Consider the following 21,393-nt stretch of genomic DNA (forward strand, 5'->3'; position numbering starts at 1 on the left):
CGTGTCAATACAGTTATTCGTGTTAATTCATGGTGCATTTACTAATGTTAACAGTGACAACGTTTGACTTTGATAATGTATTAGTAAATGCTGAAATTAACATGATCTAACATTAATAAATGTTTAGCTAATGCATGAAATAATTGTTAACAAATAACACCTTGCTGTAAAGTGTTACCAATTAACTCAAGATAAACCCATTTTACAGTGGGGTCATGTGGTTTGAAAAAGTATATTGTTACAACGTGTGGGAAATGTCCGATGCATTAATATAAAACAAAACATCTATACAGGTTTCTATGCCAGTGCTTCCCAAGGGACATGGCCTAGGGCTAGGCTAAATAAAACCATACAAACAAATTAAAATGTTCTAAAATGTGTTTTCTGCATGAAATGATTGAAAGAAACGGCCAACAAGCATTAAATGCATCTTTTTGTAAAAAATAAAGTGTCATTTCTTTATTTCCTGATAACTTAAAAACCATAGGGAGCATTGCAATAATTGCATATATGGGCACCTAACCAAAAATATGCTCAATAGCATCTTCGCTAAAATGCAAATATTGTAAGTTGAAAAGATGCTTGAACTTCTGAACTGTACTATTATTGTGTTCGTTTTTTTCTGTACATTGTGTGATGGACTTCCAAAGCAAAGTATGGACAGGGTGATGTCATCACAGAAGCATTTAATCACAACAACCCAATGTAAATTCTATTTAAAGACACATCTTTTCATCTTTGCATGAAACATGACCAACAATTAAGTAAAAATTATACATATGTATTAAGCATGAACAGTTAAATCCCAAATAAGCAATGCAAAACAATTAGGTTGATTGGTCTAGCTTTTTCATGCTACTGCTTAAAGGTTTTTCTCATGTTACTGCTTAAAGGTTTTTCTCAAAATTAAGTCTTTCTGTATTCTTGTCATTCACAACAGCACCTCTGTAAGTAACGTCATATAAGCTACATCTGATTATTACACCCATCATAACATTGCTTCTGTCCCTTTAATTGTTTAATTGAAAACAATGTTGTTCTGTTGTTCATTCATTAATTGAAAACACAAAAAGAAGATAACACTGAATGATGGCCCAGTCTGTGTGTGCTTTCAACATCATTACAAGGTTAGGAACAAAAAGCAGTCCCTGTTGACATGTCTGCAAAATCACTGGGACACTGCAAGATAGTGGCCACTGCACCACTCCAAAGTATTTATTGGCATAAGAATTATGACAGTCTGAAGAGTTGGTACACCTCATTTTTTAATGAGGCTGTTAATTGCCTTAATTTCATTACTGTTCAGAGGGCAAAGGTTGTATCCTCGGAGATCAGGTTTACCTGATTAAAAAAGCAGCAGTGAATATAGGATGCAAAAACAGACATAAATTAACAGTCATTCAATGTTTTTTTAATAATGAAGACACAGGCTGAGAAAGAAGTCCTACCTTGTATCTCATTGAGGCGATTTACTTTTGCTTTTAGACGTGTGCGGAGGTCATTTATTTCCTTGTCAAGCTGCTCCTGGTCTGTTTGAAAGAGAAACTGACAGAGTAAACACAGAGACCAGTCCAAATACGTTATTTGGGGGGGGATATATTGTTAATAAGACAAACCTTTAAGAATCATGGATTTGGTATTTTCTTGAGGGAATCTGATGAACATGTTTCCAAAACACACCTTAACTTTGTCTAGATTGAAAACACATGAAAATGCATTAAAAATTGTCATTATGGAAAGTACATAAATGTAAATAACAAGATGCAGCAAACTTCCATAACTGAATGAACTGAAAGTGCACAGTTCCGCGCGTGTTCAACATTACATTGGCTGTGCAACAATTTAATTAAGTCAGACAATAATTATGAGATTTCTTTTATAGAGACAAAAATCATTTGCATCGTGAGAGATAACATATTAAACATTTTAAACCTGCCGTTTGCTGGATGGTTTCGTAAAGCGTTGAGCGCTTCTCGGTTCCTGTTTCTCCGAAGATCCAGATCCACAATCTGTAAACATTAATACATTAAAAAACAAATGTCAACATGAATTCGTCATTATGTCTCTAATTGAAACGTACCTGTTGTTTGTCAGCCAGTACATCTTCTGCAGCAACCTCTACGTCTGTCAGATACTCCAACACTCGCTGCGCGCTCTCATCCATGCTTGTGTGCGTATTCTACAATAACATGTCCGACTGTTCGTGGAAACAAGTTCTGATATATTTTAGTTCCGCTCACTGTAGCTGTAATTACATTCCGACTACCACCACAGACGCAAACATGTATTCGTCAACGCAAATCAGTCAGACGGTTAAATTACACGTCTTTGATGCTGAATTTTAAACTAAGATTACTTCACTTCGCAATGTTTTATGTAGCAGCTCATGCTTTCTGTTGTAATGTGCAAAATTGTGAAGCAGCGTGGAATATAATTTATCTTGAGTTTTATAATCATTTCCATTTAATACTCCAATACTCAGAAAAAATCTCAACATTAGCTAATGGTGCCAAAATAGATAACCAATAATGGAAACAACTAGACCTACATTACAATTTCCTTTATTTAATGTGATTTATATCAAAAATAATGTTTATGTAAGTATCTGATCTGTTGTCAGGTCAGACATGTATGGAGGGTTGAAAGTAATCAACAATGAATTTGGACCAAACTCATGGGCTATTCGTATCATTATCCCGTGTAAGAGCGTGTCGCAGTATTCTTCCATTAGATGAAACAAACTTCAGTGTTTTTAAAACTGTTTTTGTTGTTGTTGTTGTTGTTGTTGGCATTTATTCCAAAAACTTCCTTTCTTAAAAAATAGCTCTCGTGGTAGAAAAATGTTGTTGTAAATTATTTTTATCATGCAAACACTTTCACCTTATAAATCAAAGAAAAAGCAAGTTTACTTTGAATGATGATTGTTGCTCTTTTTACCAGTCACATTAAGGCCAGTGGTGTTCAGACATATCAAAGTCCAGAAGCACTTCCGGTTTCACTTTTTATTTTAATGTCATTTTTTAAATCATAAAAAGTTACATCTTAAAAATATTAGTTTAACATTTTTATTCGGTTATCATTGTTCTGTTGGCTGTGTTTTGTTCAAATGTTTCTGTAGTGTTAAAACAGGAAGTTCTTCAGGTCGTTGGATCAGCATTATGTCTTCCGAAGTGGTCTACATACAGTAAAGTAGAATATATCTGTTATATCTGTAGACAATAAAAAAGAATCAGACAATCACTTTAGAGAAGAAAAATATAAAACTGATCTTGCTTTTTTCATTTACAATGTAAAAGTGAGCAGTAGAAATAAACAGTAGTAGTAATAGCAGAATAATTATTTAAGTTATACATTTTACCCTAAACATTTTAGAGGCCTACAAATTTAGTCCTTCTGTTAATTTGTGACAAATTCAACGCGCTTCTGTTTCCTGTTTAGTCGTGCAGTAACAGAGTCTTTTGAACGGAGTAAACCATCTGAACTTCTAGCACCAGATAAATCAGAATCCTGTTTTGTTTCATCAAAAGTCTTCCTCTGTTCACTTCGTCCTCTTGTCTTATAACCAGCCTCCCTACCCCCACAGGAATGACTTCTTCGCCCCAACCTTTTTATTTTGACATCATCGAGACTGGCAGTACTGGGTGTAATAGATAAAATTTGCTCTGAATTATTTATGAATCCTACAGGATTGCGAATGTTACCGACAGCCTGCATGCGCTTCAGATGGCTGCTCTCACTCAGCGGGTCACTGAGTCTGTGCTCGCGGGTTTTCTGTCTTTGATTAAATTGATGAGCTCTGCTTTCGCTGCAGCTTCTTTTAGGAAAGCCTGAGGCCTGACCCCTTATCGGACTCAACCGTGTGTGGTGGTGGTGGTAGGCGTGAGAGATGGGGAATCTCTTCCTGCAATGTGGACAGCTTGGAAGCTGCAGTGTGGGAGCGTTGGTCAAGGAGGACAGTAACGCCAAAGGGAAAGCTCGCTGACACTGAAGGATGCACTTAGGAGAGCTGAGGCTGGAATGTGAAGATGTATGGCGACCCTTTGGTATCTGTCCATTAGATTTGCTGCTTTCCTCTTGGACTGTTTGGATCTGATGCCATTCCATTTGTAACAGCCGATCCAAGTACCTCTCCAGCTGCCCAACAGGCTTTGGCCGAGAAATTCCTTTGCCATCCGTATTCAAGTACACGGCTAGTTGCTTGAGACTCCAAGAATTAAAAGGAGGCGGTAGGAAATCTGGATAGCTGCCACCAGTGCGTCCTCGACAAGCAAGTCGCGAGGGATGTAAGTCTGAAGGATCTATGACCTCCGCCCGTAAGTCAAGGTCTGGAGGAATGATTTGAGGAGGAAGTGCTGAACATCTCTCAGAATCAGAGAGGTCACTTGCACTGTCTGAATCCTCTTCTTCGTTTTTACCAAGTGCAGTGTCCTTAGCTTCAGTTCTACGTTCTGATGACTCTTCTCTTTGCTCTTTTACAGAAATCTGCTGTGCAGGCTGTAGACCTGAACTCTTGCTACCGCTCACTTTTTCAGCATTGCTGCTTTGTTTTGGACGTCTTTCCTTCAGTCCATTTTTGGAGGACACGTGAGATTTGATCTTGGTGTTGTGTTGCCTTGAACAATGAAAAGACACTTTAGAATTTATGAAACAAAAAAGATTTATAAAAATGAAAAATTGATTTGTCTGTTTTAGATGCCAGCTGACCTGACTGGTGAGTCTGCAACAATCAACTTTTTCTCAGGTCTTGTTCTTCTTAACCTCTGCTGACAGTCCTGTAGACATGAGGGAAACAACATATACACTTTCTCTATTTCAGATTTCAAATTGTTATTCATTTTTATCATTTCAAGCCATTGCAATTTTCTAAACTCTAAAAATCATTGGCTAGGTAATACATAGCAAATTTAACCTTTGAGATTGAAGGCATAGTTCACCCAAAGGAAAACTGCCTCATATACAGTATATAGACCTGTATGACTTCTTTCTTCTGCAAAACACAAAAGAAGATCATTTGTAGAACGTTGGTAACCAAACACTGTTGGACCCCACTGACTTCCATGGTATGGACATTTCTCTAAATATATTTTTGCATTGCATTCCACAGAAGAAAGAGTCATATACAGATTTGGAATGACATGAGGGTAAATAAAGAATGACGTTTTTTAGGGCACTATCCCTTTAATCTGGCTTTAGAGTTCCTATTATTCAATTTATTAACAATGTTTACTTACAGGTTCGGCTGACAGGCTGCTGCCACTATTACGTGGTTGGTACAAAGAAGTCTTTGTGTTTTTCTTGCTTCAAACGAAAAAGTAAAGTGGATCAAGATAAGCCGAGAAGTAATGTATTATCCTACATTGTCGAGTAAAACCTCTTTGGTTATAATGTTAACGATGCTTTGACACTCGCCTGTGCTTCATGATAATTAAATGAGTGAAAAATAAATATAACATTAAATTGATTTAATGAAGATTTCTCAGTAAATTACATGGTTGTTTTACCTTGGTCCAAACCGATTAGTGTCTGTCCTGTGAAAGGGAAGAAACTCGTTTTGCGCGTTATGGACAGTGCGCTCCTGTAACACTGCTCCCATCACTGGCATTTCTCAAAGCAGTCCATCGACAAAAACGATAACCTGTCGTTTTAGGCCACGGCAATTGTTGTGCAGGAAGGTTGCATTTCTCTCATTCGTGTCAGGATTACTCCCACGATATATCGACAGTCTTTAGTTTCTCACCAGTCCATTTAATCCGTCGTGCATCTTTACCGATCTGCACTAAATAATTCAGCGATTACTGGATCAGGCTGTCTGTAATGAGACGCATCGGTCAGATCAAACGGTATTCCTCTTGCGATATTCGATATGATGCCTTTAAATGAGCGTGGATTTATTTACGCGGACGTGTTTCTCTGTGGATGCTGATATGCGCGTTGTTGCGTGGGAAATGTAGTCGACAGTGACACGGGCTCCGCATCACTGTAGCGTACTGTATATGATACTGTAAATATGTCTGACATATTTATAGTGATCGGGCGCACGACCTGTCCTGTCGCCAAAAATACTGATGGTTTCTATTTTAATTCTTTTGATCTAACTGGGGGGGGGTCTCTTTGAAATGTGAACTGTGCCAGGAAAGACGAGAGAATGTCTTATCTCGTGTACGTGCTGGTCTAATAATAACATGTAGAGTGTTTGCCTCATGCGCGCGATCAGTAGATAATGTCATAGCTGCTTAAAACCATAGCGATGGAAACGTTTTCTTTAGCCTACTAAAAGAGAGTCTTCTTCGATTTTGTTTATATTCAGAGCACTAGAACCCAAGGTAAGAATCATTTACCCAGTGTTTTTTAACTGAAGAGAATAAATTGAATAGCTCGTTTTTTTGCGCGTTTACTAGAGTTTGTGTAAAGAAATATAAACAGCATGTGCTTTCACACAGTACACTGAACTGATGTTTCTAAATTCATGTTTTCAAAACCTAAAGCTAAATTATATCTAAAGTATGCATAGTTTATTTCTTTACCAAATCATTTTACAAATTTAGAGGTGAAAGTGAATGAGAATAACAGAAAGCATCTCAGGATGCACCTCATGTAGTTGGTTTAAAGAAATGACCTATAGCATATACTGTACATTAAAGAAGCCAATAAGAGAATTTTCATTTGTTCTTCTGGTCATACTGTCATTGAAGTTATTTCAAGTTTTTAAAAACTTTACTATTATTTTAAAATATGAAAATCTATTCTGTGATTATAAAGAATGAGAAGTTTCCAAGCAGTTTATTCTATGCAGAAAGGTGTTAGGATTGTTTTTTGCAAGTTTGCTTTGAAAAGTCTGAAAAATATAAATATCCTAGGGAAGTAATCACAATACCTTTAATTAACATTAACTTTCATGTTCTGTGAATTGTATTGCGATGAATTTGGTGATCTTAATGATCTTATTTAGGTTTCGCTTTTGGTTGAAAAAAAACACGAAGCGGATGGAATCACACGGGCATGGGTCAGGACCTGCCTTGCAGTTCACAAGCGGCTTTAGTGAAGTATATAGACCCATCAGGACATTTCGGCTTCAGGACATCTACGATCCTAAACCACCTCCACAAAGAAGTCCGGTGGCAATACGGCCACCCAGCCCCAAACCAGGTTCTCTTCAGGAGCCTGTCGAGCGCAGACTATCCTGCGAGCCAGAACCGAAGCCCATCATGAGGAGGCGTGCAAAATCTCTCTCGTCCTCCACTGCAAAGGAACGTACATGCAGAAACGTGCAAGTGCGTTTCGTGGATTCTCTGGGGTTGGAACTGGAGGATGTGAAGTTCTTCAAAGCAAGCGAGGACCCTTTGGTGCCAACACACGTGATCACTAGACTGCTGGCAAGCTCAGAGCTCGCCTCCAAGAAAAACCTAGAGCTCTCCTTACCGTACTTGAAACCGTCCTTTCCTGAGAATATGGGTGCGGAACTGAATTTCCTCGAGAGTTTGTGCCATCAGCGAGTTTGCCTGGATCAGGTGTTTTGCACTGAGCTTGGAATCATGGGAACTGTGCAGGTACTGAACTTGGCGTTGGAGAAAGAAGTTATGGTGCGCTATTCATTCACGGACTGGAAAAGCAGCGCAGATAGTAGAGCATCCTGGATCACCACCGTGTACAGAGATGAGCCCAATTTCGAATCAGACGTCTTTCGTTTCCACCTGCCTGTACCGCCTTTCATCCTGCAACCAGGTGCCACGTTAGAGTTTGCTATCCGTTTCCGGGTCAGAGGATCTGAATACTGGGACAACAATGATGGATGCAATTATAAACTGAGCTGCCAGACGTACAAACTCATGGTCCCCAGAGAGTGTGAAGATAGCTTGGTGCATTTTACTTGAGTCGTCATTGGAGATGTCATGTGATACAGTCTTACTGTACACACAAAGTTCTTGAGTTGCATGAATTCAAATTACAAAGCTAGAGCTTTTACACAAACTTCTCAATATGTGACACAAATATTTAAAAAATCTTATTTGTGGAATTATTACAGCTCAAAAGCAATGTAACACTCAATCATCACCTTTATGACAGAAAGAGACATGGACCTTACAAAACAGAAGTTCATTTGCCTACTCTCTTTGTGTTTGATTTTTTCCCTTATTTTTCTATTTAAGTTTTTAGCTACACATTCAAATATGCTTACACTGAGGTTTTGTATGTTTTTTCATTAAGGTGATAGTTCACCCAAAAATGAAAATTCTGTGTTTCATTTATTCACCCCCAGGTTATAGCTATTAAATCCGTAAACTGCATTCATTGTCTATTTACAGTATGTACTTTGGGGACTATAGGCATTTTATCTCAACAAAAACAAGGCTGTTTATGTTTTCAAGTTGCAATGAGAAGTTGGCTTTCTTATTGTTCTTGACATTTGCCCTACTGAGACTTTTCTGGGCAACCTCTTGCAGATGGCATGTGAGGAAGGCAATCTATGTGCATCTGACCCAGTACAGCTGTAAGGGCACATGGCTTTATCATATCTGTCAGGTCAAGTCTAAAAATATGCACTCCTTGCAAACCAAACCAAAACCTCTTTTTAAAGGAAATTTGTTTTTTATTTTTGTCCAGTAGTACAGCATCCTTTGTGAAATAGCCATACTCTATAGTCCATCAACAAAACACTGAATGATACACTAAAAAAAGCAGGGTTATTTTTAAGCAGTGTTTGTCATGACTCAGTGATGGAAGAACCCAAATGCAGGCAGGCGTGAAGGGGTTAACAAAACAAGACTTTAATAATATGACAAAAAACACCCACGATGGGGAAAACAAAACCAAGACTGCATACAACAAAACAAAAGACTTCTCACGAGAAAGTAAAACAGGAATCAAAGCAAAAGCAAGGGAGTCCAATACGTAAAATAATAATACAAACGACAAGCAAGACAGGCAGGCAGGAACAAGACGAGAAACTCACAGTGTTGCACTCACAGGGGAACGTGGAAGAAACACATCAAACGCAAGAGCACAGGACAATGAAACATGAGGGCATTAAATAGGAAAGACAAACGAAGGATAATTGACGAGGGCAGGTGGGGAACATTAGACACGGCAGGGAAGCAATACAGGAAATGAGAGGGGCGGGGCCAATGACAAGACACTGGAGAGAAAGTATATTATTGTCCAAAGGACAACAATAAGTTTCTCTCCACACATAACCAAAGACTTTGTCATGGCTCTGCTACAGGACCAAGAAAAACATGACTAAGGAAGCAGAGCCATGACAGAAGCCCCCCCTTTAATGAGCACCTCCAGGTGCTCACCAAGGGGTAGACGGACGAGACAGGGCAGACTGAGACCAAGACAAAAACCAGACAAACATGGTGAACATGACAAGGGGTAGACAGGACAACAAGACTACAGGACTGGGGTGGCACAACAAAAACAACAAACATGGGAGGGGGGGCGGGGCAAAACAAGGGTTCACAGGGGGCACAGTCTTAGTCCCGGGACGCGCTTGAGGGCGCGGAGTTCAGGGGGACTTAGGGGGGGAGTCCTGGGGGGGACGACGAGGTTGGGCGCCAACTGGATCGCCGGCTGGAAGACCGGCTGGAAGGCCGGCTGGGCCGAGCTAGACGCCGGCTGGACAGGGCTTGATGCCGGTGGAAGCCCGGCTGCTGCACCGGCTGGAAGGCCGGCTGCTGCACCGGGCTGGGTGCTGGAATGGACACTGGTTGTACTGGAGTCCGCGCCCCCCTCCGTTGCCGCTTCATCTTCAGCCGAGCCACCCGTCTGGTGGTCGGCTGAAGGAAGAAGGTGAAGGGCACGTCTGGCTCGGGGTTGGAGGCCTCCGACGAGGACCCCCAGGATTCTCGCCTCCCCCGCTTGCCAATGAGGCTGGTGGACGGTGGAGAGGCTGCCGAGAGTGGGGAGGATGGCGTGGCGGTGCCCACAACCCCGATCTGCAGGGAACCACGCTCAGGGATCGTGACCAGCAGAGATGCGTAGCTGGTATGTGCTGAGGCCGCGGACAGCCACACGGCGTCGAAGTCCAGCGGCCTCAACGCCCTCATCTCCGAAAGTGGGTCCCTGAGACCGGAGTTAAATAGCACCGCGAGTTCCTCCTCCCCGAAGACGCCATTCTCGGCGACGTCGAGGAACCTCTCCACGTACTCATCCACGCTCTCGCTCCCCTGGCGAAGTCCTGATGTGGCTCTTGCATTCTGTCACGACTCAGTGATGGAAGAACCCAAATGCAGGCAGGTGTGAAGGGGTTAACAAAACAAGACTTTAATAATATGACAAAAAAAACCCGCGATGGGGAAAACAAAACCAAGACTGCATACAACAAAACAAAAGACTTCTCACGAGAAAGTAAAACAGGAATCAAAGCAAAAGCAAGGGAGTCCAATACGTAAAATAATAATCCAAACGACAAGCAAGACAGGCAGGCAGGAAGGAACAAGACGAGAAACTCACAGTGTTGCACTCACAGGGGAACGTGGAAAAAACACATCAAACGCAAGAGCACAGGACAATGAAACATGAGGGCATTAAATAGGAAAGACAAACAAAGGATAATTGACGAGGGCAGGTGGGGAACATTAGACACGGCAGGGAAGCAATACAGGAAACGAGAGGGGCGGGGCCAATGACAAGACACGAGAAAGCACATGAGATGTAAAAACGTAAACAACCCATGGCTTTCTCACATAGAACCTAAGGGCTCCGTCCCGATCCTGCCACACGACTAGAAATACAGAAACAAGAAGGCAGGACCGTGACAAGTGTTGGTCGGAAAACAACAAACCCAACAGTTGGGTTGTATACCTACAGTATATGCTGGTTTGTTTAAATCCATGGTTTGGTTCAAATAAGAACCATTTTCTGGGTTAATTTAACCCAGCGACTTGGTTCATCCCTTTTTGACCAAGCACTGGGTTAAAAACAACCCACCATTTTTTGTGTATGGCACTCTTTAAGTTAAAACGCATTCATTGTTTCATGGCTACAAAAACGTGTAAAATAACGATTTTTTTCTCATTCATTTTTCATTATTATTTCATTTTTGTTTGCTTGTTTACCCCACTGATTTGTATCAATTGTGTTGTTGATGGTCAAGTGTCTCAGATTTGAAGCAGTACCGTGACTCAACACTTGATGGTGCAGTGAAGCCTTGATGAGAACATTTGTAGGGCACAAAGTTTCCACATAAAAGAAGCACGACAAAGTCTGAAACATTCTGTACGTGCAAAACATAGCATACACCCTTGTAGATATTGACATTTAGAACACGCACAATGCTACATCTGTGCTTCAATGCTAAATCCTGAAGTTTGCTCTGGTGAATATGTTGAAATAACTGTCAGGGTCATTTGTTGTGATCCACATTATCCAAGTGGTAAAAGTAAACAATAATACTGGCTCTATCCTGTTTTTAATTTCATAAAACTGTTGGAAAGAGCAAAGACAGATGTTTCAGAAATCACCTACTCTTCACTATGTTAAATCACAACAAATCAACGTCTACACTTGTTTACCAGGAACATATTTGCTGCACGGGGTTCCTCGGTGGCTCAGATGTTCATTTTTTCCAATGAAAGGAGACTGACCCAGTTAAGGAGCAACTAAAAAGATTGGAGCTACTGAGATCATCTCTTATTCATGAGCTTCAAATATCTTCATTTTAAATGAATCATGGTGAGTGGCATGCAAATAACTAGCTCGCACATCAAATATACACATTTTAAAATAACCAAAGTGCCATTAACTTAAATAATCTGTCATGCAAATATCATCATAAAGTGATGTATCCATTTGTTGTATGTATAGCACATCCATGCTGTAGCAAAAGCCAGTAAATGATTTACGTCCATGTGGAGGTTGTACGAAGCTTTCCACTAATACGCTTCTCTGAGCCTTATAGCACATCACATTTGTCATTCACACCTTATTGTTGAAAATCACATAACTGACAGGCTGAACATGCAGTTCTTCTGTCAGACACGTGGCGCTCATCCAAATGCCTCTCTATGGAGAAAAGGTGGAATAATGTGTGTGAAGAAACACGTCTGGTACACTTACATAACCAACGTTCACGTGACATGCATTTTGTTATTTACTCAGAAACCTGTCCAGAAAGATTTTTTTCTGCTGTGCCCTGCATAAAACTTATAGTGCAATTATGAGGTGTACAGCCTGTAACTGCTGTTTAAGAGAATTGCCAGGGATCAACTAAAATACCAACCCAGTCCAGCAGATCACAGGTGGTGACACAAACACGTATTCATTGACATATTTAGCCGTTCGCGTTTTCAAAGAATACCATTGAAAAGAATGCGCTTTAGAAAAAAGCAATATGAATGTATTGTAACAGCATTGGGATTTTAATGGATGCAATAAAATTGGTTGGCCCCATAATCACAGTGCCTGGAACAACTGTTGTCCCTCCATGCATAACCCGAATATTCTTGCCACACAAAAACTATTCGGTGCTTTGCTTTTGCTTGTGTCATTTTAATCTTAAACGGTGGCTATTTTAAATCTTTAGTCTGATTACTCACAAAGTGTCTCCTCCCTTATATTCATAACAAATACCCTTTTAAGGGGTATCATCTAAATTCAATTCAAGTGAAACTTTATTGGCCTATAAAAGAGAAATGTGAAGTACAGAAGTGTCTGGCCACCTAAATCACACTCATTAATTCTGTTTCAAAATAAAATCTGAAACCTATAAAATATGACATCTTTTCTGAGTCTTTTTAACCAGCTGGTGTCAATGTGATTTGTAGTGTCCCACAGTATATTCATTGTATTGTTCAATGTTTTTGCAAAATGTTTTGCAGTTCAGTTTCACACATTTTTCTTTCTGTTAAATCTCGTTCGTTCGTTCGTTCGTTCGTTCAGAAAAGACAACAGACACTGTTGCTTCGTAAAAATCCAAAGCTTGTACTGTACAGACAATAAATAGTCATTGCAAAGGTAAGACATGATTCATATTCCTCAAACTAACATCTATACAGCTGATATGAAACTCAAGTTTTAGTAGGAACCCAGAAACGGTTCAAGGTGTCACTACAGCACCAACACTGGTGTAGGAAAAAGGTTCGAATGAGTCACATGCTTGACCCCTCCCTCCAATTGGCATCAAAAGGCGACCATTGAAAAACAGTCCATTTAAAAAAGTCAGTGCCTTTTTTTAAACAGTCTTTCACCACCCCCCCCCTGAAAAAGAATAAAGGTTCAATATTCTACAGACACGCAGTAGTTTGACTGAGTGGAGTTTGGAGGGTTTCGGCTTCTTTAGGCTGAAGCTCCAGAGACATAGCCTCCAAGGTTCACTAGCGCCCAAATATCAGGCCCTCCACGGAGCACCCATGGACCCGGGCGCTGGTCGAAGCCTCCTGAGGTCTTTGACTTCACAGAGATCCCGTTAGCGTATTCTTCACAGAAGAAGCCATGCTATGGTCGGTGGAACCTGCAGTGCAAAGAGAGAAGACACCTGTAAGCACTATGTGACAAAACAAACCCCGCTATCATCCATCAAAGGTGTATTAATAGAAGAACGGTGTGTGAGCTCCAGACAAGCGCAGTGGATCTAACAGGACTGGGACCTTGCTCAGCTATTAGTGTTATTCTTATCTGCAGAAACGAGGTCTAACGTAAAACATACGTAAGCCAAAAGTGAGCAAGCATTTGTTATACATGTCGGCCAGCGCGGGTGTGTGCTGATTCTACAAATCCTACAGTTTTATAACTGGAGAGATACGGCTATATTAAGAACAACCTCTCGCATTGATCTATGGGTCCTGCACTTTTATCAGTTATGCGAGAGGACATGCAAATTAGTTGCGGCAACAATCCGCTGTACTTTTTGAATCGTCACACGGAAAAAAAAAACAGAAAGCCAATATGAAAACACTGACCTCGTCAGGTGCTTGCTTGACGCATGAACCTCCATCTCGTTGCTTTTGAACTCATTCAGCTCCTTTCGTATCGCCGCCTGCAAGGCATAAACAACAGAAATGAGTCCCAGATGAGCAGCCACTGGAAACAGACACAGTTACGCAGCCAGTGAATGAATGAATGAAGCGCAAAATCAAATCCAATGGAACAGGACGTTGAGATGAATTAGAATCATAAATCTGACATTTATGAATACTTTTGTATTCTATTTTTGATTGTTTTATATAAAATGGTCATGATAAGACATATGGGGAAATTGCAGAATTTGAATGTCGTACCATTCACATAGTTTAAAGGGGTCATATGACACGGCCAAAATGAATATTATCGTTTGTTTTAGATGTAATGCAATGTGTATACATGATTTAAGGTTCAGAAATGCTGTATTTTCCACATACCGTGCTTGTTTGTATCTCATCTTTGCCCCGCCTCTCTGAAACGTGCGGATTTTTAACAAAGCTCATGGCTTTGAAAAGCGAGGTGTGCTATGATTGGCCAGTTCACCAGTGCATAGGGATTGGTCGAATACTGCAAGCGTGTGACGGAAATGTAACGCCTCTTACCATATTTGGAACATCAGGTTCCAAAGCAATTGTGCTGACAGGTATGCCCACCTTACTTGCGTATACATTTGGGCGGTCTTAGTCAAATCATACCATGAACTGACGTAGATTTGTGGGGGTGTGGCTACACGAGGCGTTTCAGACAGGTCTGGGTGAGCATTCGCTTTTAGATAGAATGCATCTTTTGTTTCCGACACTTTCATTTTTGCAATTTTACATGTCTAATACATGCATGGGCAACTTATAACACACCAAAGACACAGAAAAACATGTATTCGCGCCATATGACCCCTTTAAACCAATTCTTTACTCTTAAATGTTTATTAAGTATTGTGGCAACTTTATAATACAGTACAGTATCATTTAATGCAAATGTTCCACAGCAGATCAGGAGGGTTCTGGTTTACGCACTTTATCTGCGGCGGATAATCTCGTCCAGGGTTTATCTGCTCTCCTGTCATAGTCCTGAGCTTTGGCCACTTCCACATAGTCACTAAAGCGGATCAAGATCTTTCTGTCCCGCAACTCATCAACGGTGGGCCGCTGGTTAAGCTGGATAGACAAGAAAAAGAGAGGGTCTCATTAGACAACGGACCACTTTTGTGAGGCTTTCATACTTTGGTGAACAACATAGAAAGACAACCATTTTGCTCTATGGGTTAACATGCATAGATTTTTATTAAATGTTGACTTTAAATTGGCATTAGTATCTACACTCGTCTTTTCATCTGTCTTTGACAATTAATGTGTTTATAAATGTGTTTTACCTTTCTGTTCAGCCTTTGCTTGATTTCTCTCCTCTCTTCTTGCTCTGTCTGGTCATTCCTCTCTGCAAATACAAAAGAAAAGAAATGATGAGAACATGCACATGTGCAGTAAACACAGAGATCTTTTACAAAAAGAGCTATGATGAACTTTAAGTCATTTGTCATTTGCTATTGCATGACAAGTTTTTTAAGACGGTTTTCATAAAATATTTTTAATTCGTCAGATTCATAAATGTGAGAACGAAGCAAAAAATGTCCTTGTGAAGTAAAATCGTTGGTGGCTGTGCACCCTTGAAACCCGTCTCTTGAACATCTGTGTCGGCAGCTGTCATAATTTGACCCCACCCGGACGCCCGGCCCTCCAACTCCCTCCCACAAACCACGGCGGCAACAAATAACACATTTGCTGCAGATTAGGCCATTTCTTTATTAGTCTTTATCCTTACACAGCACAGGATAATGTTCCTCTTTCTTCTTTGTCCTCTGTGAAACATGTGCGATTGGGATTATCAGATTTTTCCTTCTGTGAGGGATTTAACTTCAGGACACACGTGTCCGTCTAGTAAGATTAAACTACAATAAACCACAACGTTTCATCACTTTATGACAATCTCTTTGTTGTCTGCCCTTGGGCTTGTCTCAACTCTTTAAGAGTAACTGCCTTGAAGCATGTGCACGCGGCCCAGAGAGGCGAGAAAGATGCCAAAGTCAGCAGACAGCTGCTCGGAGTCAGAGCGCACAGGTGCCACAGCCCAAGATAGAGGACTGAATGAGGGGCTCAGCTAAACAAACAAACCCCATGGCAAGTGCCTAACTGGACTAACGGAAAGATGACTGAATAGGTTTCTTGGCTGGCTAAAAATAATCTATCATTTTTAACTGAAAATGTTTTCAAATGTTTGTAATTAACAAGACTAAAGAGCAAAACAAATACTGTGTCCTTTTCTCTTTAAAGATCCTTGATAATGAAATGAGGTTGAATTACTTTTTTCAATTTCAATTCAAAATTACATAATTGTAACGCAATTACATTAAACGCTGATATTAAACTCTGTTTCATCTGGATAGTGATCATGTGTAGACTGGTGTAAATCTATCCCACCCTGTCTGGCTCTCAGAGTCTGTGATGTATTCAGTTATTATTGTGTCAGACTACTCTAGACAGACTGTGTCTATAATCTCTATACTCCAAATCATCTGGAATTACATTTACACACATCTCCATTGGTTTTCTCTGTATATGGTTATTCTATTGACTGAATGATCAAAATCTGAATTCAATTCTATTTTTATAAATGCATACCCTGTTGAAAAAACAGCATATGCTGGGTTAGGTATGTTTTGATGCTGGTTTGACCATCTTAAACCAGCACATGACCATCTTAAACCAGCACAAACCAGCATCAAAACATACCAAACAAGCATATGCTGTTTTTTTCAACAGGGTAAGAGTTCATAAAGCTATAATAATGCTAACAGGGTCAGCTCCAGTAGGTTGACATGACACCTCAGAACTATGATAACAGTACCCTGTAGTGGATGCTTCAACACGTTTGTATCATTATTAAATATGCAAGTATCTTGACCAATAATTACAGACACATGCACCAAACAATTTGTTACACCACGTGAAATTAATTGCAAAATTGTGCAAAAACAAAATCAAAAAATGAAACGTAATCAATAGTTCACATTCATTGTATTATATTTTGAGTATTTGTATACAGATGTCAGCAACATCAGTGATGCTCTTCTTTATCTTGATCTTGACTTCTTGATCTCCATATCAGATACTCACGTTTGAGGATGTTTCTGCTCTCCAGCTCCTCGACTGCTGGTCTCTGGCTCAGTCTCCTGCGGAAAAACACCAAAATCACATTTTGGACCATTTTCAGTCTCTAAAGTCTCCGCAACAGTCTCCGATCAGCTGCGTGGGGATCCCCGCGCTCCGCGCGTGCTACAGGCGCATCCCGCGTGCCATCTCGCGTCTAAACATCTCCACGGACCATCACTGAAGCACCTCCACATCGGGCAAATGTGCCTGTTTTTATTATTATCTCCCTGATTTGACAGAATGACGCGACCTGATCATCCGAGCGCGAGTACACGAAAAACTCATCGGCGAGGATAGCAAAACTAAGCGCGTTTGTATCAAAAGGGAATATAAAAGTGAAAAAGAGATGAGAATGTGATGCTGGTCCTGAGTTGTGTGAAGTCTCAGAGTGGTGTGATACTGGAGATCCTTCACGCATCATTTATAGAGGGGGCGGCGCGAGCAGCGCGAGCGAGAGAGATTCCCACGCACACAATGCGCGCGCTGGAGGAATAATAATAATGCTGCAGTCAGGGAAACCACACACACATCTCTGATGGATGCTTTCATATTCTCACACAAGCGCTCCATAACAGATGTAATATGAAGCACAAATATAAAACCTGATGTATTTTTATGAACAGAAATATCAATTGATTTTACTGCAACATGACTTTGCGTTATTTCAGTTATGTTCAAATCACTTCGTTCTCGTCATTAATAATAATGTTGCGCATCAACAAGTCTGTACCTGTATCAGACATGTATATGAGAGCTTGTGAAATGATTCATCCTATAATTAAAACAGTTTGAAGACTAAATACCGTGTAACCAACATCCTATCACCTAACCCTTAGTCCAATACAACACAGTACAGATGAAATCATTCAGACCAGCAGACTGTCATCAATTAAATTCTCAGAAAAATTGACATCGCATCAGTGTAATGAACATTGCGCTCGCACTCTTCCTTTGTTGTACTAAAATTTGTGACGCTATGATTCATCAGAATAGCACGCCAAGACAAAAATGACTTTATTCCCACAAGCTGCTGTTAAACAATTGCGATCCAATTAATAAAAGGATATTTTTAAATCCTGCCAATATATAGGTAGGTGTGGGGAGGGACAACTGGGATCATAATCCAAATAAATCTGAGCCATATCCGGGCGGAAGCTCTGCTGTGATGCCATATTCTTGAGCTTTTACATGCAAAACAGAAAATAAATAAATAAAAGAGTACATTTAGAAAAGGCCATCTGGCACAGAGACTAGTTTGCTCTCGGGGGGAGAATCCTTACACTACATTCAGTGTACACTTCAGTGTTTAGTGGTGATTTATGTGGATTCAATAAAATGAACTTTACTAATAGAAGACAGATGGAGCAAAAACAGTTGTGGCAGACCTGTCTTTTTAGCTTTAATATGAATTAACTGAATGAATCATTACCCACCTGCAATGGAGCTAGTGCTGAACAATGAGTATTTGTCATTTTTTTTACAAAAATCAAATGATGGTCACATTATCGAGATAAACATTTTGACTGGGGTTATACAGATGAGCGCCATAAGTTTGTCTTTATCACTTCTAAGGAGCCCTCAAAACCAACCCACAAGATCAGAAATTGCACAATACAAAATGCGTCCATCACATATTTTGTGGGCGTGTATGCGGCACTGGCTGATTTGTATAACTAATTTAGTGAATTGTGCATATGAACAGCTTTACTAGTTGCCAAAAATCATTCTTTGTGAATTGCCACCAAGATGTGAACAGACACAATACAAGATCTACACCACAATACATCTAAAAATCTAAAAATGTTCATGGATGCTTCATAGAAGCTTTTCTGATACACCCATATTTGAACATAATACAGTGCAGTAAATCATGCTCCTTCCATATTTAACCACAGAAAAATTCTTAAGCCTTCTAACCCCTATAGCAACCAAAACCCTGAGGTCTTGCTCTTTCCTGACGATTATTAACTTCTTCCACTTACAGTATGAAAGATGGGGACTTGATCTATCGAGCGAGCCACCGATGTGTCAGAGCGATAAGCTAGTAACAAGAAAAGACCCTGATGGGAGTGTCAGTGAGTGGTTGTGAGTCAGCCGGGATTTCACGGGCTGCCATTGCCCACTGAGCTGTGCTTTAATGCCCTACTCTCTTATAGTTGACCCAACCGACGGCCATCGGTATGAGGGAAGTTTCAGACACTCGCTGGCTGCATGGGTGGCCATTGTGCCTTTGATTGACAGCCAAGTGTGTCCGAGACACCTGGAGGGCCACGGATGCCAAGGATGATTACAACAGTTTACATCCGTGATGAGGAATAGTTTGAGCGTTTATGTAACTTCCTCCTGGAGTGCCGCTGCAAGTGCCATTTGGATTGACATTTTGGAGTCTGTGGTAAAAGTTACAAGTACAAGACTGAAAGAAATATTCTGGAATAGGTCAAATTGTATGAAAATTTGCCCAAAGAATCGATTTTTGATTTAAAACTACTAGTAAAAAAAGTTGGTTGGTGTCCTTTTGTTATTTGTTTGTAACTGAAGGTCCCTTACACTTAGATGTTTTTCAAATTTGACCCCCCTTCGTCTGAGCGAAAAAATAGTGCATAAAATCTGCATAATACGACGACTTTGCTCACTGAATGAACACACAACTTAATCTACGTGGCCTGTAACCACTGTCAGCAATCATTATATGGTACTGTTAAATCAGCTCATTAATATTCATGAGCCAAGATGATAAGGTTTATACTGATCATAACCTTTGGTTATATATTGGTTATTTTTAAACAGATTTTTACTGTATTTCACTATTTTTACTATCTAGAATAGGGCTGTCACACTATCAGATTTTCACTGGCCAAAAGGATTTACAATAGCAATAATAGTGCAATATCTCTTGAGGCTGAAAAACGACATGGTGCTATCAGTCAAATTCATGCTGTGCGAAACCAGTATTGTAACCTAATTTTGAATCTTGGCTGAAATGATGATTATGATAGTTATTAGATCATATAATTACATTTCAGAGCAAATATAAAAATACAGATATATTTGTGCTCAATATCCTGAAATTGATTTAAAAAATGCTTAAATATATTGCCAGCGCTGTTCTCCTACACAAATACTGATAACTGGAAACATTTAAAAAAACGTTTAAAATGCCATGTCTAAAGTACTGTACAATTTAATCAATAAATATATAAGTAAATAAAGGGTCAGACATTAAAGCAATTTTATTCTGGACACACTGTCAATAATTCATCAAACGTCCAGGCTGACCGCAGGTCTGCTCTTTAAAATAAAGCAACATGTGGCCTCAGTAAAAAGCCAGTGATCTCAGACTGTCCCTGCATCCCCCACAGAGAGAAGAACGTGAGATCTGATCTTCAAACGCCTCCGAGTCTACAGTCACTTTTAAATGTGATGCTGCGTGAGATGTCACCTGCTGCACTTCACAAACACGTGACAGTTGTGTGGCGCGACAGATGAAATGATTCATTCTATGTCCATTTTGTATTTATTGACCTAAATACAAGCGTTTTGAGAACAGGTGCTTGGCTAACTTTAAAAGCATGATGAAAACGAAAAACGCATGTTTCAAATGTTTTAAAGATTCAGCCGAATTGAGTCAAAATACTAATTGCCTCATACATTGTTTTTGACCCTTTCAGCTCTTTCCTTAAATAGATTTTATCCTCATGTGGCCAGAACTGGAAATGAACACAAATTGATTTGTTGTACGGTTTAAACAATGTCTGCAATGGTGCACTGTCTATATATGGGCCACACTGCAACTCAGCCCTTTCAGTAATCGATTCTCTAAAAGTGGGAGTTTTCCATTTGTAGCAGTGTGGCAGGTCCAGGCTTCAGTATATTACATTAACATCACATTTTCAATTTGCACTTTTATATCCAAATATATACAATTTTTAAGATGGGTTTTACAGTTTTACCCATATTTAAAGTTTAAATAAACTGTTCACCCGAAAAAAACACATTTGGCCATCCATGATGTGTGAATATGTGAACCTGGGCTAGATGCGAGCTTCGGCACAAAGTTTAATATTGATTAACAACTTCAATCGTGTGACTTCAAAAGACATGTATTCATACGGTCTACAACAATGGTGCTATTATTGACAACGATGTGTTCACTTTAAATTGTGGAATAAGGTTTCGTAAAAAAACCCAATCGTTTTATTTTGGGGGGAACCATTTCTTTAAGACAAGTAGGAAAGAACAAGAAGAAATGTGATTTTGCTTCGAAGATCTGAAATATGTATCTCTGATGAAA

General features: G+C 39.9%; 4 protein-coding genes across 6 annotated transcripts in view; 1 reads left to right on the forward strand and 3 right to left on the reverse strand.

Moving 5' to 3' along the window:
* pdrg1 (p53 and DNA-damage regulated 1) lies at positions 1-2,267 on the reverse strand. The gene is made up of 5 exons (XM_057361715.1): positions 2,081-2,267; positions 1,937-2,009; positions 1,617-1,691; positions 1,449-1,529; positions 1-1,341 (listed from the first exon to the last, which is right to left on the reverse strand). Exons 1-5 carry the CDS (start codon positions 2,162-2,164, stop codon positions 1,259-1,261), a joined length of 396 nt encoding a protein of 131 aa, XP_057217698.1. The 5' UTR covers positions 2,165-2,267; the 3' UTR covers positions 1-1,258.
* A 230-nt stretch (positions 2,268-2,497) lies between these two features.
* fam217bb (family with sequence similarity 217 member Bb) lies at positions 2,498-6,059 on the reverse strand. The gene is made up of 4 exons (XM_057361712.1): positions 5,502-6,059; positions 5,232-5,298; positions 4,705-4,772; positions 2,498-4,612 (listed from the first exon to the last, which is right to left on the reverse strand). The coding sequence occupies exons 1-4, from the start codon at positions 5,600-5,602 to the stop codon at positions 3,397-3,399; spliced, it is 1,452 nt and encodes a 483-aa protein (XP_057217695.1). The 5' UTR covers positions 5,603-6,059; the 3' UTR covers positions 2,498-3,396.
* Positions 6,060-6,215: 156 nt separating this feature from the next.
* ppp1r3db (protein phosphatase 1, regulatory subunit 3Db) lies at positions 6,216-9,041 on the forward strand. Its single transcript, XM_057361713.1, has 2 exons — positions 6,216-6,323; positions 6,950-9,041. The coding sequence occupies exon 2, from the start codon at positions 6,984-6,986 to the stop codon at positions 7,869-7,871; it is 888 nt and encodes a 295-aa protein (XP_057217696.1). The 5' UTR covers positions 6,216-6,323; positions 6,950-6,983; the 3' UTR covers positions 7,872-9,041.
* A 3,860-nt stretch (positions 9,042-12,901) lies between these two features.
* phactr3b (phosphatase and actin regulator 3b) overlaps positions 12,902-21,393 on the reverse strand; it is a 72,965-nt gene continuing 64,473 nt past the window's right edge. For all 3 annotated transcript variants that reach the window (XM_057361709.1, XM_057361711.1, XM_057361710.1), the window contains 5 exons: positions 17,067-17,122; positions 15,269-15,330; positions 14,913-15,053; positions 13,899-13,975; positions 12,902-13,450 (listed from right to left, as the gene is read on the reverse strand). In XM_057361709.1, coding sequence (XP_057217692.1) covers positions 13,435-13,450; positions 13,899-13,975; positions 14,913-15,053; positions 15,269-15,330; positions 17,067-17,122 — 352 coding nt within the window. In that variant the 3' untranslated portion in view covers positions 12,902-13,434. The remainder of the gene's footprint in view (positions 13,451-13,898; positions 13,976-14,912; positions 15,054-15,268; positions 15,331-17,066; positions 17,123-21,393) is intronic.

The sequence above is a fragment of the Triplophysa rosa genome, linkage group LG20 (assembly GCF_024868665.1).
Source record: "Triplophysa rosa linkage group LG20, Trosa_1v2, whole genome shotgun sequence".
NCBI classification, from domain to species: domain Eukaryota; kingdom Metazoa; phylum Chordata; class Actinopteri; order Cypriniformes; family Nemacheilidae; genus Triplophysa; species Triplophysa rosa.